The sequence below is a fragment of the Rhinoderma darwinii genome, chromosome 2, assembly GCF_050947455.1.
Source record: "Rhinoderma darwinii isolate aRhiDar2 chromosome 2, aRhiDar2.hap1, whole genome shotgun sequence".
NCBI classification, from domain to species: domain Eukaryota; kingdom Metazoa; phylum Chordata; class Amphibia; order Anura; family Rhinodermatidae; genus Rhinoderma; species Rhinoderma darwinii.
This window is the reverse complement of record NC_134688.1, coordinates 207,590,243-207,607,437: the sequence shown is the minus strand read 5'-3', so window position 1 is coordinate 207,607,437 and position 17,195 is coordinate 207,590,243. Positions and strand designations below refer to the sequence as shown.

Here is a 17,195-nt window from a genome sequence, read left to right as displayed (position 1 = left end):
AAAATTTCACCTCTACGTTGCTTTAATTCCTGTGAAACGTTTAAAGGGTTAAGAAACTTTCTAAATGTTGTTTTGAATACTTTGAGGGGTGAAGATTTTAAAATGGGATGACTTTTTGGCGGTTTCTAATATATAAGGTCCGAAAAGCCGCTTCACAACTGAACTGGCCCCTTTAAAAATAGCCTTTTGAAATTTTCTTGAAAATGTGAGAAATTGCTGCTAAAGTTCTAAGCCTTGTGACGTCATAGAAACATAAAAGGACGTTCAAAAAACAATGCCAATCTAAAGTAGACATATGGGGGATGTTAATTAGCAACAATTTTGTGTGGTATAACTGCCTGTCTTACAAGCAGATACATTTACATTTAGAAAAATGCTAATTTTTGCAATTTTTCACAACATTTTGGTGTTTTTCACTGGTAAATATTGAATTTATCGACCACATTTTTCCACTATCATAAAGTCCAATGTGTCACGAGAAAACAATCTCAGAATTGCTTTGATAGGTAAAAGCGTTCCGAAGTTATTACCACATAAAGTGAAATATGTCAGATTTGAAAAAATGGGTCTGGTCCTGAAGGCCAAAATGAGCTTGGTCCTGAAGGGGTTAAAGGGAATGTGTCGCTAGAAATTTATTTTTATTTTTTTTTGTTAAAGAGTTAGTGTATAAATGATTAAACATTGTTCTAATTTTTTTAATTTTTTCACGAGTCAGGAAATATTATAAATTAGATTCTAATTTATAACATTTCCCAGTGCTGGTCACTAGATGGAGCAATTCCCAAAATTGCAGCATTGGCATGTGGTAAAGCAACCACATTGCTTTATGCTGCAAAATTTGAAAAGACACACTCGCTCTAGTGACCTCACAGAATCCCCCCTCCCTTATCCTGGCTAGTGCCAGGAGAAAGGAGGGGATTGAACGTTCAAACGTCCTACACTGAGCGAACACACAGTGTAGTAGGTTTACATACAGTAGTAATCCGTCCGCTCCCTCCGCTCCAAGTGCTTGCATTAGAACACAAGTCCGGAAGCCGCGACCAGAAGTAGTAATCTTACTGTCCGGCCGCGGCTTCCGGTCCACAAGAAAATGATGCCGGACGTCGCTCGGCCGAAGACCTTCCATTTGGACTGTGTGGGAGCGGCGCATGCGCCGTTCCCACACAGACGGTGTACAGCATAGTGAATGGAACAGGTCCCGTTCGCATTCACTATGGGGCTGTATGTGCCGTATTCCATGTCTGTATGTGTCGTTAATCGACACATACAGAGATGAAAAAAAAAATGGCAGCCCCCATAGACAAGAAAAAGTTAAAAAATAAAAAAAAGTAAAACACAAACACACAAATAAATAATTTTTTTTTAAATAAAACACTAAAAGCGAATTGATATAAAAAAAAATTTTTTTCGCGACACCCTTCCTTTAAGGCTCAGAGCCTATTTTTCAAATCTGACATATTTCAGTTTATGTGGTAATAACTTCGGAATGCTTTGACCTATGCAAGCGATTCTGAGATTGTTTTCTCGTGACACATTGGGCTTTATGTTAGTGGTAAAATTTGGTCCATACATTGAGTGTTTATTTGTGAAAAATAGCAACATTTAGAGAAAATGTTTAAAACTTAGAATATTTTTAAAATTAAATGTATCTGCTTGTAAGGCAGATGGTTAGACCACAAAAATAGTTACTAATTAACATTTCCCACATGTATTCTTTAGATTGGCATCATTTTTTTAACATTATTTTATTTTTCTAGGACGTTACAAGGCTTAGAACATAACCAGCAATTTCTCATATTTTCATGAAAATGTCAAAAGTCTTTTTTTTTAGGTACCAATTCAGTTCTGAAGTGGCTTTAAGTGGCCTATGTATTATAAACCCCCATAAAACACCCCATTTTAAAAACTAGACCCCTCAAAGTATTCAAAACAGCATTTAGAAAGTTTCTTAACCTTTTAGGCGTATCCCAGGAGTTAAAGCAAAGTGGAGGTGAAATTTGCAAATTTAATTTTTCTTGCAGAAATTCAATTTTAATCCATTTTTTTCTGTAACACAGAAGCTTTTACCAGAGAAACACTACTAAATATGTATTGGCCAGATTCTGCAGTTTTAAGAAAGATCCCACATGTGGCTCTAGTGTACCAGTGGACTAAAACACAAGCCCCAGAAGCAAAGAAGCACATAGTGCATTTTGGGGCCTCTTTTTTTTTTATTAGAATATATTTTAGGCACCATGCTAGATTTGAAGAGGTCTTGTGGTGTCAAAATTGTAGAAATCCCCCAAAGTGAACCTGTTTTGGAAACTACACCCCTCAAGGAATTCATTTATGGGTGTTGTAGCCATTTTGACCCGACAGTTTTTACACTGAACTTATTTGAATTGGGCTGTGAATAAAAAAAAATACTATTTTTTCCAATAATATGTCGTTTTGGCTCAAAATGTCTTATTTTCACAAGGAATAAAATACCCATTTTTTTTTGCCCAATTTATCCTGAGTGCCGCAAGACCCCATTTGTGGTGATAAACTGCCGTTTGGGCCCATGGGAGAGCTCAGAACGGAAGGAGTGATATGCATTCTTTGGAGTCCAGATTTTGCTAGATTGGTTTTCAGGTGCCATGTTGCATTTGCAGAGCCCCAGAGGTACCAGTACAGGTGAAACCCCCGAGAAGTGACCCCATTTTAAAAACTGCACCCCTTAATACATTCATCTAGTGGTGTAGTGAGGATTTTGACCCCACAGGTACTGTGTAAAAGATAATGCGCAGCAGATGGTGCAGAGCGACATTTGCAATTTTCTATACATATATGCCATTTCAGTGTCCGATATATTGTGCCCAGCATCTGCCGCCGGAGACATACACCCCATAAACTGTAATGTGGTTCTCTCGGGTATGGCAATACCCTACATGTGGCTGTTATCTGCTGCCTGGGCAGACGGCAGGGCTCAGAAGGAAAGCACCACCATTTTGCCTACTGGAGCTTTTGTGGTGCTAAGTCATGTATGCAGAAGCCCCTGAGGTACCAGTACAGTTGAAAACCCCGAGAAGTGACCCCGTTTAAAAAACGACACCCCTTAAGGCATTCATCTAGAGGTGTTGTGAGCATTTTGACCCCACAGGTATTGTGTAAAAGATAATGCACAGCAGATGGTACAGAGCGACATTTGCAATTTTCTATACAATATGCCATTTCAGTGTCTGATATATTGTGCCCAGCATGTGCGACCGGAGACATACACCACATAAACTGTAATGTGGGTTCTCCCGGGTATGGCAATACCCTACATGTGGCTGTTATCTGCTGCCTGGCCACACGGCAGGGCTCAGAAGGGAAAGATGAGGGGGTAAGCTGTGCTGAGTGCATCAGGGCAAGTAAAACTGGGGTAAATTAAAAATCAAGGGATGTATGATACATTTTAAAACAATCTTTCATACAGAGCCCCAGTTTTTTGGGACACATATCACATTGATATATTGTGTCCTTCCTCATCCCCCTCTTTGAGCAGACTCTGCACCTCTGTTGATTTTTTCCCTTCTTGCCAGTTTGGGGATCTTCTCCTGGAAAGTGTTGCCCTGGTACTATGCGTGTGGCCTCGCTTCCAGAAGTACTGTGTGCCCCCCCTTCCTGGTCCCTAAAGATTAGGTTCTTGATAACCACCTCTTGAAATTCCAGGAAAGTTCCCCTCTGGCCTGCACATCGATGTAGCACGTACGCATTGTACATTGCCATCTGTATGATGTGCACGGCCAGCTTCTTATAACACACCCTAGATTTTCACATGGCACTGTAGGGCTTCAGGACTTGATCTGACAAGTCCACCCCTCCCATGTACCTATTGTAGTCAAGGATGCAGTCTGGTTTGTGGTTCTCTATACTGGTACCTCGTACAGGTACATGGGTACTGGTGTGTTGTCAATACAAGGACGTCTCTTTTGTCCTTGTACTTGACACACAATATGTTGCTGCTAGAATGTGCCCTGCTCCAATCCCTTCTGAGTGTTTGCCCAAGCAGTGTCTTAGGGAGGCCTCTCAGATTTCTTCTAGCAGTGCCGCATGCCACAGTATTTCTGGAAGTGAGGCACTTGAAGAGTGGGACGCTGGTATAAAAATTATCGAGGTAGAGGTGGTAACCCTGGTACAGGAGTGGGTGCACCAAATCCCACCCAATTTTTGCGTTAACTCCCAGTAAAGGGGCATTCTGGGGGCTGAATACTGGTGTCCTTCCCTTCATATATCCTAAATTTGTAAGTACATCCTGATGCACTCTCGCACAGCTTATGCATTTTCACACCATACCTTGGCCTCTTACTCGGCAGGTACTGACGGAATTGAAGCCTCCCTTTAAAATTTACCAGGGACTGATCAACAGAAATACACTTCTCGGGGGTGTATGCTTGGGCAAACCCAGCACTAAAATGGGCTAATTGGGGTCTCAGTTTATACAAACGGGGTCATCTCGGGGTCTGGCACTGCTCATTATCAGTATAATGTAAGAAGCAAAGTATTGCCTCATAATGCATCCTGGACATGGCCATGCGGTACATCGGGGTGTTGTATAAGATGTCTGTACTCCAGTAGGTCCTAATGGATGGCTTTTTCAGAAGCCCCATGTTCAAGTGCAGTCGCCAGAACTTGCCCAATTCTGCTGCGTCTACAGGAGTCCACCTGTGGCATTGGGCATAAAATGATGTGGGGTTCTTTGTTATATACTGTTGGGCATATGAATTTGTTTGGGACACCATAAGCCCTATAAATTCAGCCGTGAAAAAGAACTTGAAAAAGTCCATCTCACTGAGCCCTGCCATATTAAATTTGATCCCTGGGCTGCCCATGTATTCAGGGATTTGGGGCTCGTAATTGTCTGGTGTGGTGGTCAAAATGGGGTCACTACGCTTGGGGGTTTCAACTGTTGCGGGGTCACTTCTCCCAAGGGTTTCAACTGTGGTGGTGGTGGTCCTGGGGCGTCTTCTAGGGGGTCCCTCGTCTTCATCACTGGATGAGGAGGTTGACAAATAAAAGAGTCTCGCCATCTGACGAGTCTGTGTCAGAGGCAAGAAACGCATAGGCCTCTTCGGCAGAAAATGACCTTTGGGACATCTTTATTATTTATGCGCTTAAACACGTGTATTGTGTATTGTGTATACAGCAAAAAAAACTTTAGAAAACTTGACAAGAACAAAATAAAAGTATACTTCCCTAGCTAGAAGCAATAGACTGCTCCCTAAAACTTTCTTCTTTTTTTTTTATATAGAATGAGTGGACTTCCCTGACACGAAACTTAACTAGGGTGAGGGTTCCTAACACTAAACCTAACTAGTTTTTATGTGAACTTCCCTGACACTAAACTTAACTACGGTGACGATTCCCTGAAACTAAACCTAACTAGGGCGAGGGTTCCTAACACTAAACCTAACTAGATTTTATGTGAACTTCCCTGACACTAAACCCAACTACGGTGACGATTCCCTGACACTAAACCTAACTAGTTTATTCTGAGCTTCCCTGACGCTAAACCTAACTACGGTGATGGATTCCTAGCACTAAATTCCCAGACGCTATACCTAACGATTCCCTGACACTAAGAAACCCTAATAATGCTGCAGATAACCAAGTATCTAAACTTTTATTTATATATATATATATATATATATATATATATATATATATATATATATGTGCATATATATATATATATATATACACACACATATATATATATATATATATATATATATACTACCGTTCAAAAGTTTAGGGTCACTTAGAAATTTCCTTATTTTTGAAAGAAAAGCACAGTTTTTTTCAATGAAGATAACATTAAATTAATCAGAAATACACTCTATACATTGTTAATGTGCTAAATGACTATTCTAGCTGCAAACGTCTGGTTTTTAATGCAATATCTACATAGGTGTATAGAGGCCCATTTCCAGCAACCATCACTCCAGTGTTCTAATGGTACATTGTATTTGCTAACTGTGTTAGAAGGCTAATGGATGATTAGAAAACACTTGAAAACCCTTGTGCAATTATGTTAGCACCGCTGTAAACAGTTTTGCTGTTTAGAGGAGCTATAAAACTGACCTTCCTTTGAGCTAGTTGAGAATCTGGAGCATTACATTTGTGGGTTCGATTAAACTCTCAAAATGGCTAGAAAAAGAGAGCTTTCATGTGAAACTCGACAATCTATTCTTGTTCTTAGAAATGAAGGCTATTCCATGCGACAAATTGCCAAGAAACTGAACATTTCCTACATCGGTGTGTACTACTCCCTTCAGAGGACAGCACACACAGGCTCTAACCAGAGTAGAAAGAGAAGTGGGAGGCCCCGCTGCACAACTGAGCAACAAGACAAGTACATTAGAGTCTCTAGTTTGAGAAATACACGCCTCACAGGTCCTCAACTGGCAGCTTCATTAAATAGTACCCGCAAAACGCCAGTGTCAACGTCTACAGTCAAGAGGCGACTCCGGGATGCTGGCCTTCAGGGCAGAGTGGCAAAGAAAAAGCCATATCTGAGACTGGCTAATAAAAGGAAAATATTAATATGGGCAAAAGCACACAGACATTGGACAGAGGCCAAGGTCATCCAGCCCGCTATATATACACCTTGAGACTGCGTCTCCGTGTAACTTTTAACCATTTTTTCAATAAAATTGGGAACAATTTTCCTTTTTAATCAAACACAGCGCTGGATTTTCTCTTTCTTTTTCCTGATATACCTACCGCTGGCCGTAGCGGGGATCCGTGCGAGGTGTCTGGAGACGCAACTACTGGTGAGCTGGAGGTCTCCTTCTTTACTATGGGCAAAAGCACACAGACATTGGACAGAGGAAGATTGGAAAAAAGTGTTGTGGACAGACGAATCGAAGTTTGAGGTGTTTGGATCACACAGAAGAACATGTGAGACACAGAACAACTGCAAGATGCTGGAAGAGTGCCTGACGCCATCTGTCAAGCATGGTGGAGGTAATGTGATGGTCTGGGGTTGCTTTGGTGCTGATAAAGTGGGAGATTTGTACAAGGTAAAAGGGATTTTGAATAAGGAAGGCTATCACTCCATTTTGCAACGCCATGCCATACCCTGTGGACAGCGCTTGATTGGAGCCAATTTCATCCTACAACAGGACAATGACCCAAAGCACACCTCCAAATTATGCAAGAACTATTTAGGGAAGAAGCAGGCAGCTGGTATTCTATCTGTAATGGAGTGGCCAGCGCAGTCACCAGATCTCAACCCCATAGAGCTGTTGTGGGAGCAGCTTGACCGTATAGTACGCAAGAAGTGCCCATCAAGCTGATCCAACTTGTGGGAGGGGCTTCTGGAAGCATGGGGTGAAATTTCTCCCGATTACCTCAGCAAATTAACAGCTAGAATGCCAATGGTCTGCAATGCTGTAATTGCTGCAAATGGAGCATTCTTTGACGAAAGCAAAGTTTGAAGGAGAAAATTATTATTTCAAATAAAAATCATTATTTCTAACCTTGTCAATGTCTTGACTATATTTTCTAGTTATTTTGCAACTCATTTGATAAATATAAGTGTGAGTTTTCATGGAAAACACAAAATTGTCTGGGTGACTCCAAACTTTTGAACGGTAGTGTATATATATACATATTTTATTTTTTTTGTTGTTTTTTTGTTTTTATAGAATGAGTGGACCTCCCTGAATCTAAAGCTAACAAGGGTGAGGGTTCGTAACACTAATCCTAACTAGATTTTGTGTGAATTTACCTGACACTAAACCAAACTATGGCGACGGTTCCCTGACACTAAACCAAACTAGATTATTCCGAGCTTTCCTGACGCTAAACCTAACTACAGTGACGGATTCCTGACACTAAATTCCCCGATGTTATACCCAACGATTCCCTGACAAAAACAACTGATTTTATGTGAACTTCCCTGACGCTAAACCTAACTACAGTGATGGAACCCTAACACTAAACCTTACTACGGTGACTGATTCCTGATGCTAAATTCCCTGATGCTGTGCCTTACTATGCTTTTTGACGGTTCCCTGACACTAACTAACCCTAATACAAAACTAACTAGCAAGGGGAGCACAAGGTGAACACAAGGACAAGAGTGGGAAGTGGCCAGAAGGTGGGATAAGCAAAAAAATATATATCAGGGTTTTTTTTTCTAACTACTCTGCACTGACTCTCTCCACAACCGCTCTCTACGACTAACAAACTCCAACAGAGAGTGGGTGCGGCCGGATCTGAGGTCAGGGCAGGAAATTATGTATGCAATCGATGCTATTGGTCGGTCGTTGTCACGGTCTGTGGACCCACTAGGCTGCACCGCCGTAGCAGTGAGGCAGCTGGCCAAACAACAGAGCACCCAAGCAATACAAAGTCCTGCACTAGGGTACCTGAATAGTCCAGATAGTGGCCGAGGCTTTTGCATGGATGGAGGTGGGTGCAGCAGGTTATGCCAGACGTGGCGGATGACACTGGACGTGGCAGAAGACACTGGACGTGGCAGATGCAATAGGACACGACTCCAACACTAACAGGCTAAGGAACAAGGACACAGCACGGGATACAGAATACAGGTAGCAGGGCACGGGAAACAACAGAAACAGGACAACACTAAGGGATCTTTTGGAAGACTGACATGGGAATGCTAACAACGCTCAGGCAGTGAGCTAAGGGGCAGGGCCCTTCTTATAGTCCAGAGAATCATGGGCTAGTGATGATAATGATTTCCCATGTGCGTGCGCTGGCTGTTTAAGACTAACCAATAGCAGAGATTGCAGAGGCGGGACCACTGCGATTGTTCCCTGCACACTGAGCTGTGATATCCTGCTGTCGGAAACAGCAGGCATCACAGCTCGATGAAACGGCGGGGGAAAATGGCGATGCATTTTCCCCAGGACGTACTATTCCGTCACTGAGCGAGAACGATGTGTTCAGCATGACAGAATAGTACATCGTGGAGCGCGAAGGGGTTAACCCCCAACTCATACATAAAACTACTGGTATCCTAGTAGACATTTTAAGGAATTACTATTATGTGCCTATTCTTTTAGCAAATGATGGCCATACACATAAGACAACTTTCATAACCGACAGCTATCTCTCCTTAAACTGCTATAAACATGCAAATTTCTATATCAATATAGAGAGCCGCAGCTACCCCTCTTTTCCCACCACACATTCTGGTATTATCTGATTATATCTTGCTTATTTTAGGAAGGAACAAAGGATTAGGCAAGTTGAAATCCAGTCGAGCTCCCTACAAACATATTTTCTGCCAATCCTCACAAAATGTATATGGCCACTTAAGTGTATACAATATATGCAGTCCTATTACAAAATAATAGTAATAATATAAAAAAATAACAGTAATAATAACATACATATTTTGCTGGTAAGTAGACTGTACATTTCCTGTTACTATTAGCAATAAATTAAAAAGCCCTACACATGTCCAGAGGGATCTATACGGAAGTCTATCCTATTAACTAATGCTTTGATTAGACTTTCCTGACACATGTGCTTTGCATTCTTAGGAGGATTGCTGCCACACATTATGCCTATGCTATATATAGGTTTGACGCCAATTAGGGCAAATTCAATTATCCCCCTGATGGCAAATAGCAATCTCTTAGAGACAATGCAATTATGCATTCCAGTAAAAAGAATACTAAAAGGATATCAGTAGGGATATGGTTTTCAAATTAGTAAAGCAGGAAATTTATTACCTTTTTTAATGTGCCGAATGTTAATTAACAAACACAGATTGTTGTTTTTCTCTGTGCACAAAAAGTGCACAAAAAGTTATGTAATTATATAATTTACATCATTCTTCAAAGCAATCCCCAAGTTCAGAGGCATAACTTGAAGCTCCTGTGCCCCAAAGCAAAATTTATAACTGGACCCACACCTACCATGTGTCATTTATAATACTGGCAGAGGGCTTGGGTTTGACTGCTACCCCTATAGATACGCCCCTGCCGAAGCAAGACTTCAGAAACTGCCACTACATGGAGTATCTAGCCAATGGTGCATAACTGATGTCTTTAGGAGAAGTTCCTGCGGTCTTGGCTTTACAAAATTGGCTTTATATGCTGTTTACAGTAAATGCCTTTCCTCCATATATTCATAGTTACATAGTTCGTACGGTTGAAAAAGACACATGTCCATCAAGTGGAGGTAGTTTCGGCACTTCATAAAACTATATTGAATATTCATATCTTTATCTGATGAAAAATACATTTTAAAGCACTAGGTACATATTCAATTGATTTGGCCACATCTAAGCTACAGTTTAAAGTAGTAATTTAGTCTCTACTAATATACAGTGAAACCTCTCCATAAGACCACCCCTGATGTCGACCAGATCTTTCTGTAAAAGATTTAGAATTTTTCTCATATCTGATGTATGTTGACCCTCTTCTTTGAATGGACCACCCCTCTAGAAGACCATTATTTACTGCAATTTTAGGTAGGAAGGATTTTACTATATAGATTAAATGAGTAATAGAAAAATGGATAGAACAGACAAATAACACAAAAATTGCTAAAAAAAATAAAAAAAAATCCTAACCCTAATAAGGAAGCCCACAATCCAGAAAAAATGGATAGTCAAAATTGCACTTCCCGGATAGATTAATTCTCAGTTGCCCTCTTAGTCCTACATGCTGGTCCTAAAAAAAAAAAGTTATCGCCCAGTGCAGTCTTCATTATATGCTCCTAGTTTCCATAAAGTCCCTATGATTTGTGTTGGTAGAATTGATAAGGGGATTGTTAGAGTAAGAAAGCCTATGGTGTAGCCTGAAAAACAAGTGAAAATACTTCTATCGATTATGTTTAACCTGGTTTATTAGCGTCAATTAATGCGATATCTAAATTTAATTCTCTTTGTTCATTTGGACTCAATTGTTTTCATGAGGAGGCTTATACTTAGCTTATTAGTGTAATACTAACAGGCAAACTACTAGGTCATGCCTCTGGCACAGCCTAATAGACATACAGCCGTAGTATAGGCATACAGTCGTACTATAGGCATAATATAGGCATACAGGCATACTGTGGCAGGTGCTTGAGTTTCCCAAAATTACTTGACTCTACCTCGTTTATTACAGATACACTCTATTCCAGGGAGACTCTTCTCTGAATTCTTCTGCATTGGGAGTGACTTGGGTGTAGGAATTTTTGCACAGGTTCCTGCTGCAACTGTAGCCTTGGCAACACTCTGTGACAGATATTTTTGAGATAAGGTTGCGAATCAGATTCTTTTTTTTTTTCTAGACAGCGTTCCCAAAACTCTCAGACAGCCAACATTTTTTATGAACTAATTGGGAAGCCATAATGAATGAGCAGTAAGATACTAATATGAACACATTAGCAGCATTTACTGCTACTTGTAAAATCATGAAAATTGCAATCACGATAACCTCCAGCTTAACAAAAAATCATGGACACATCAATATTTTATTTTTACCGAGACTGGGAAAAAGTTTTCTATTTTTATGGACAGTTGGCAACCCTGTGTTCCATCATTGGCAATGGTTGATCATCATGCAATTTATGGCTAATTTGAAATTTATACCATTCTTACAGATGACGGATTTGCAGAATGATACCTAGTATGACCTATTTGTACAGGTTTTATATTTATATTCATCATTTAAAATCATTATTTGAATTCACATCACTTGTTGCTCAAAATAAAAAGGAAATGCAATCACTTCACACTTATATGTTGTAAATAGCATAATTACCTAATAAGTTGAAGTCAACACATATTAAAAGGCTAAAGCACATAGCAGGGTGCTTAATATACCTTATCCATTAGGAGATTATTATAACTTAATGATTGACAGGTGGCAGTTCAATTATGGGTCATCTGTCTTTTTGCATCTTAAGTCTCTAATGTGTAATATGCTTAGAATGTTTCCCTGCTACCTACAGGCCCTTTAATCTATTTCAACGTGCTTTTCTTAATCTGCTTTACAGGAAACCAACTGAGCTGCTGAATACTGAAAAGTGTAGTAATGGTTAAAGTAAATTCTGGTCTATATCTATTAATTAAAAAGAGTTACACGAAATGTTAGAAAATACCATTTCTTATATGAACCTTATTCTTTACATTTTACAATACATATATCTGAATGAAACAAATTTACCCTAGTGATCACAACTAAGAATATATGTGCTGTTTAATGTCTCTGAGACCTATGGGAGAGTAAAATTTAGAAATACTAGGGACTGTCTAGAATTACTCGTAAGATTTCCATGATTCCGTAAATAAAGGAAAAGACATGCTTTGGTCTCCTTGGTATGAAATCCATCGGAAAGAACGTAATTGGTAAAGGGGTCACTATGTCATTATCTATCATCCATAAGCTTGGGTAGAAGGATATGTTTCATGCAGAGCCATATTTCCTCATTTACATCACATCAGTCACATCACACTATAGACACATCACTATTGTCTGGTTGACCACTCCATCGACTCACTACAGTTTATCCATTCACAATTCTACAACTCGCTACTTTAATATTTTTCCTACTCATTGGAATTCATATAATTTGAAAATACATCTCCTATGGAGGCCTTCACCTACTTATCAGTGCTCAGCCGCTTGTTCAGATCAAGCTTATATGTAGCATAAGGCCTCATGCACATATCCATATTATGGATCCATGTTGTACCAATTTATAAAACAGCCTATAGAATTCTCATAGAGGCACTATACAGAACATTTAATGGCTATGGGTCTGTTTTATGTTTGAAAGACGTATTCCGCTTTGGACAATCCATAGTTGTTAGAAGGGTTGCTTGACAGTAAACTTTTCACAAAGTGCCCCCTGCTGGGACCCCCTGCGATCCTCTGAAATCTGTGGGGAAATCTTGCAGTAAGGGCTCTGTTACGCGGCCCAACATTGGCCGTTCAAATGAGAGCCGATCAAGGAGACAGCTTGTTGATCTGCATTCGTTTGCTCCTTTCACAAGGAGCTAGTATGTGGATGAGCGCTCATTTCTCCAATCGCTCGTCCCCATACATTATTATCATGTCGGCAGCACATGTTGCCAACAATGATAATATTTCTTGCAGCACAGACGATACAATTCCATTTGCACATTCATCGGCTGATCATTGCCCTGTGAACACAGGGCAATGGTCGGGAACGAGAGTTCTGCAAACGCTGGTTTGCCCGATAACTGGCACGTGTAAAAGGGCCTTAAGTGTTCAATCATGTGTAACGTAGGACAGGATCGGTCCTCCAGAGCAGGAGTTGCTCTTTGTAGCCACTCTCTACCCTAGCCAAGAGATAAGGATCCTGAACATGAGACTCGCCTCTATTGACTAGGAATTCCCTAATAGAGTATATGAGAATGGGTTTCTAAATTAGACAACCAATTTTAAATCATATACCTAGATGGACAGTGAAATTCAAACGACGGTTGCGAGCACCGCTCGGTTGTAGACAATAAGGTACATATATATATATATATATATATATATACAATAGACTGAGACACTGACAAAAAAAAGTTGCTAGTAAGGATATATTTCAAAGTGATATCAAAGTACAAAAACAGAGACATTTCAATATGTAGTAGTTACAACATTCATGTAACATAGTAAAACCAGACAACAAAAACCTGAACTATTGAAATAAGTCATTGGGTGACATTCATAAATTTTACACTAAATTGCCCAATAAGTCAACATTTATAAGAAACTTATAATGATAACCAATTTACAGACAGAACACATTTTAAGTAGTATTTTTATGTACATTCAGCTTAAAATATATAATGTGAATTCTTTTGTGTATTCTTTCAGTTTTTTTTGTTTGTTATTTTGGTATACATTGGGTGGGGAGGATGGTAATGCATTGCCTTATAATGGAACCAAACCCAGCAAAGTAACATAGTGGGGAATGTAACTATCTAGTCATAATGCTCAGCATCTATATTTATTACTGTAGTACAACTGAACATTGATGAAGTGCACCCTCTATATATACATGAAAACAGTTGTTTACCAATACAGAAGGCACACCTTAAGCATAAAGTACACAAATTCCAGAAACATAAATCAAACAAGAGAGGAGCATAAAGTTTGTGAGCAAAGTGTGTAGTTTGGTTGTAAAACAAAAAATATGGCTTACCAATTTTATGTACAGTGTAATGCATCTTTACATTCTACACAAGCATTAATCACAAGTAAATAAACTAGTCCTTCTAACACCATTAACTGCAGGGCACAGGTTGTATAACCTTAAGATGGCCATATATATGAGAACACTCGTTTGGCTGAGAGCTATTTGTGCCAACTCCGCTATAAACATGCAAACTTGGCTGAGCATACATGTTTATATCAATGGGGAGAGGGGAGTAGGCCGCTGCAGCAAGACACTTATGGCAGTGTCTTATCTTTTGTGGGAACAAAGTTTCGGGCATGTTGAAATTCAGCATGCCCAATTCTTCTTTCCTGCAACTTCTGCCATTGGGGGAAAGTCAGGAGGCCCCCATACACATAAAATAATCGGCCAATACCTGCAATTTCAGTGGGTTTGGCAGACTTTTCTTACATGTGTATGGTCAACTTCAGACCTTGTTCACATAGCGGAATTTTCACACAGATTTCAAAGCGGATTTCGTGTCAAAATCCTTGAGACATCCGCTTGTATCCCACTACCCATTGCGGTTAATGGTAATCTGTGCTGTAGTTAGATAGATAGACATGACATAGAAGACAGATAGAGAGATGATGATGGAGATAGATGGATGGATGGATGGATGGATGAATGGATGGATGGATGGATGGATAGATAGATGTGTTACAGGTGTGTGTCAGGGCCGTAGAGATGAGCCTCAAGAAACAGCATTTATGGACCATGCTCCTATATGTATTACTGTAAGCACGGTCTGAAAATGCGGGTGACACTGCACGGCCTGTCCGTGAAGTATTTACTGACCGTAAATACTGCACGGTCGTAGAGCCTAATACTGTATGTGATGAGTATGGTGAAAGTGTCATCCGAATAGTGTCTGTCATGAAGTCCTAGCCTAAAGAAGACCTTTCTCATAAGCAGAAAAGCAGACCTTAATACATGAGGTCTTTTCTCCGTCTCTTGATTATACCTACATATGACATTGTATTGACTAGTCAACCTTCCCCTGCATTATGATATTGAGAACTCAACATTGAGAGGTAAGATGCAGTCTCTATCATCATATAATAACTTTCCCAATTAATAACCATCGTTCCTGATGGGACACATTGGTACTCTATGGAGTTTACCATCTAGTGGCTGATGATCTGGCTGATGTAAAATATTAGAAGGCAGTTGACAGACATTGTTAGCACAACAACAACTAACTGTTATCTTTGAGCTTTTGATTAGTTTTCTAATTATACCACATAACAATCATAACGCCTTACATATGTGTGCATGTCCTTTACAATAGACTATTGATATTAAAAAACCATGAAACATATTGAACATATTGTTAAAAAAAAAGTCATTAAAAACTTGTTCTCCTAGAGGTAAACACAATATTCATTCATTATAACTCATTCCACAATCCACTGCTAAGTATTTACAAGTGTGGCATAAACTGCTTGTTCATGAGGTAACTCATTTCTACTGTAATGGCAAAAGTGATGTTTCTTCTCAAATACTTCCATGCATTCCTAAACCGATGAGAAGAAAAGAAATATGGTTAGATAAGCTTCATATAAATGGCCAGTATTTTAATTAACAAGACCCAATATCATATCCATTTGCATTTTTGCACTATTATATATTGCATATATCTAGGCCACCATACACAGATTGTTGGGCCGAAATCGGCGTTTTTTGCCGACTTTTATCTTATGTGTATAGCCATCTTAATACCAATAACTAGATGGTTGATTTAAATTGGTTGTTTACATAGAGAGATATTTTGTTTGATTGAACCAATTTGAACAACAAAAAAAAATGGTTCCCTTGTTTAGATGCATAACAGAGTTATCTTATAGATTTTTAAGCAGGTCAGATATATTTCCTGTCAGATGAGACAGATTTGAATGAGATTTGTACTCAGCTATCCCCAGCAGTCCCATAGACAGTGAATGGAGTGGCAATGTGCTTGCTCGAGAACCCCGTTCTCGTGATTGGTGTTTGTCCCAGCAGTTGGACCTCCACCGATCAGCATACCACCTATCCTGTGGTTAGGGGATAACATTTAATATTGGGACGAACCCTTTAACTTTTTTCTTGGCTCGCCATATCCAAGATGAGTGGCGTAATATACCATAGGCTTCATTTTGAAAAAAACGTATGCCTCCAACAGATGCCCATAGGCTTTTATGGTAAAAAAAAAACAACATACCGCACGGTATGTTTTTTAACAACGGAGCCTATGGGCAACGGATGAGTCGATAGATGTATATATACATGACTTCCATCTTATGTTTTTTGAATCCATGTCTCATGCACTAACCCTCAGGTAGGTATTAGGCATATAACAATATATACAGTTTTCCTGGGGTGTTCCTTTAACAATAATTGTGCAAAATAAAAATCAAAAATAGAAACTTTACCTTTTTTCTCCTTAAGTAGGTAAAAAAAAACAAATGAAGAATTAACTTGTTGAACTTGCTCTTCTAACATTATCCACGGACCTATTAAAAAATTAGAAATCATATTAAGCATAAGACTTTGTACATATTTTCAATATAGACTAGTTTGTTGTGTGCAAGTCGACATGTGGTACATGACACTACTATACATCCTATGGTAGAAGGCTGTAATACTGTGAACTGCCACTACAAGTGTGTTGGCGCTTCACAGTACGGACCAGTGACAAGAATGAAGTGGATGCAGTGCTCACATGAGCACTGCAGCCCCTTTAAAACAGCTGGTCGGGGGGGTCGAGAGTTGGACCCCCACCGATCAGATATTGATGGTCTATTCTGAGGATAGGCCATTCATTTTTTTCTCACTGGGAAACCCCTTTAATGATAAGCCTAGTAATAGAAAATCTGTAGTGTGAAAAGAGGGGGAGATTTATTAAGAATGGCGTTTCATGTGCCAGTTTTAATCCAAAGTGCGTTGGAGTAAGATAAGCCAAATTTATTAAGAGGAACACGCCTTTTAATAATCATGGACTGTTTGAATGACAGAAATTAAAATCTGGGCCTGCTATAAGCAGACGTAGATTTGTTCTATAATTT

At 39.5% G+C, this 17,195-nt stretch overlaps 1 protein-coding gene across 1 annotated transcript in view; it reads right to left on the bottom strand.

Annotated features, from left to right (window-relative positions):
* Positions 1 to 13,574: 13,574 nt before the first annotated feature.
* IMPG2 (interphotoreceptor matrix proteoglycan 2) overlaps positions 13,575 to 17,195 on the bottom strand; it is a 91,542-nt gene continuing 87,921 nt past the window's right edge. Inside the window, exons 20-21 of the mRNA XM_075851117.1 lie at positions 16,563 to 16,643; positions 13,575 to 15,668 (exon numbers count right to left, since the gene is read on the bottom strand). Coding sequence (XP_075707232.1) covers positions 16,604 to 16,643 — 40 coding nt within the window. The 3' untranslated portion in view covers positions 13,575 to 15,668; positions 16,563 to 16,603. The remainder of the gene's footprint in view (positions 15,669 to 16,562; positions 16,644 to 17,195) is intronic.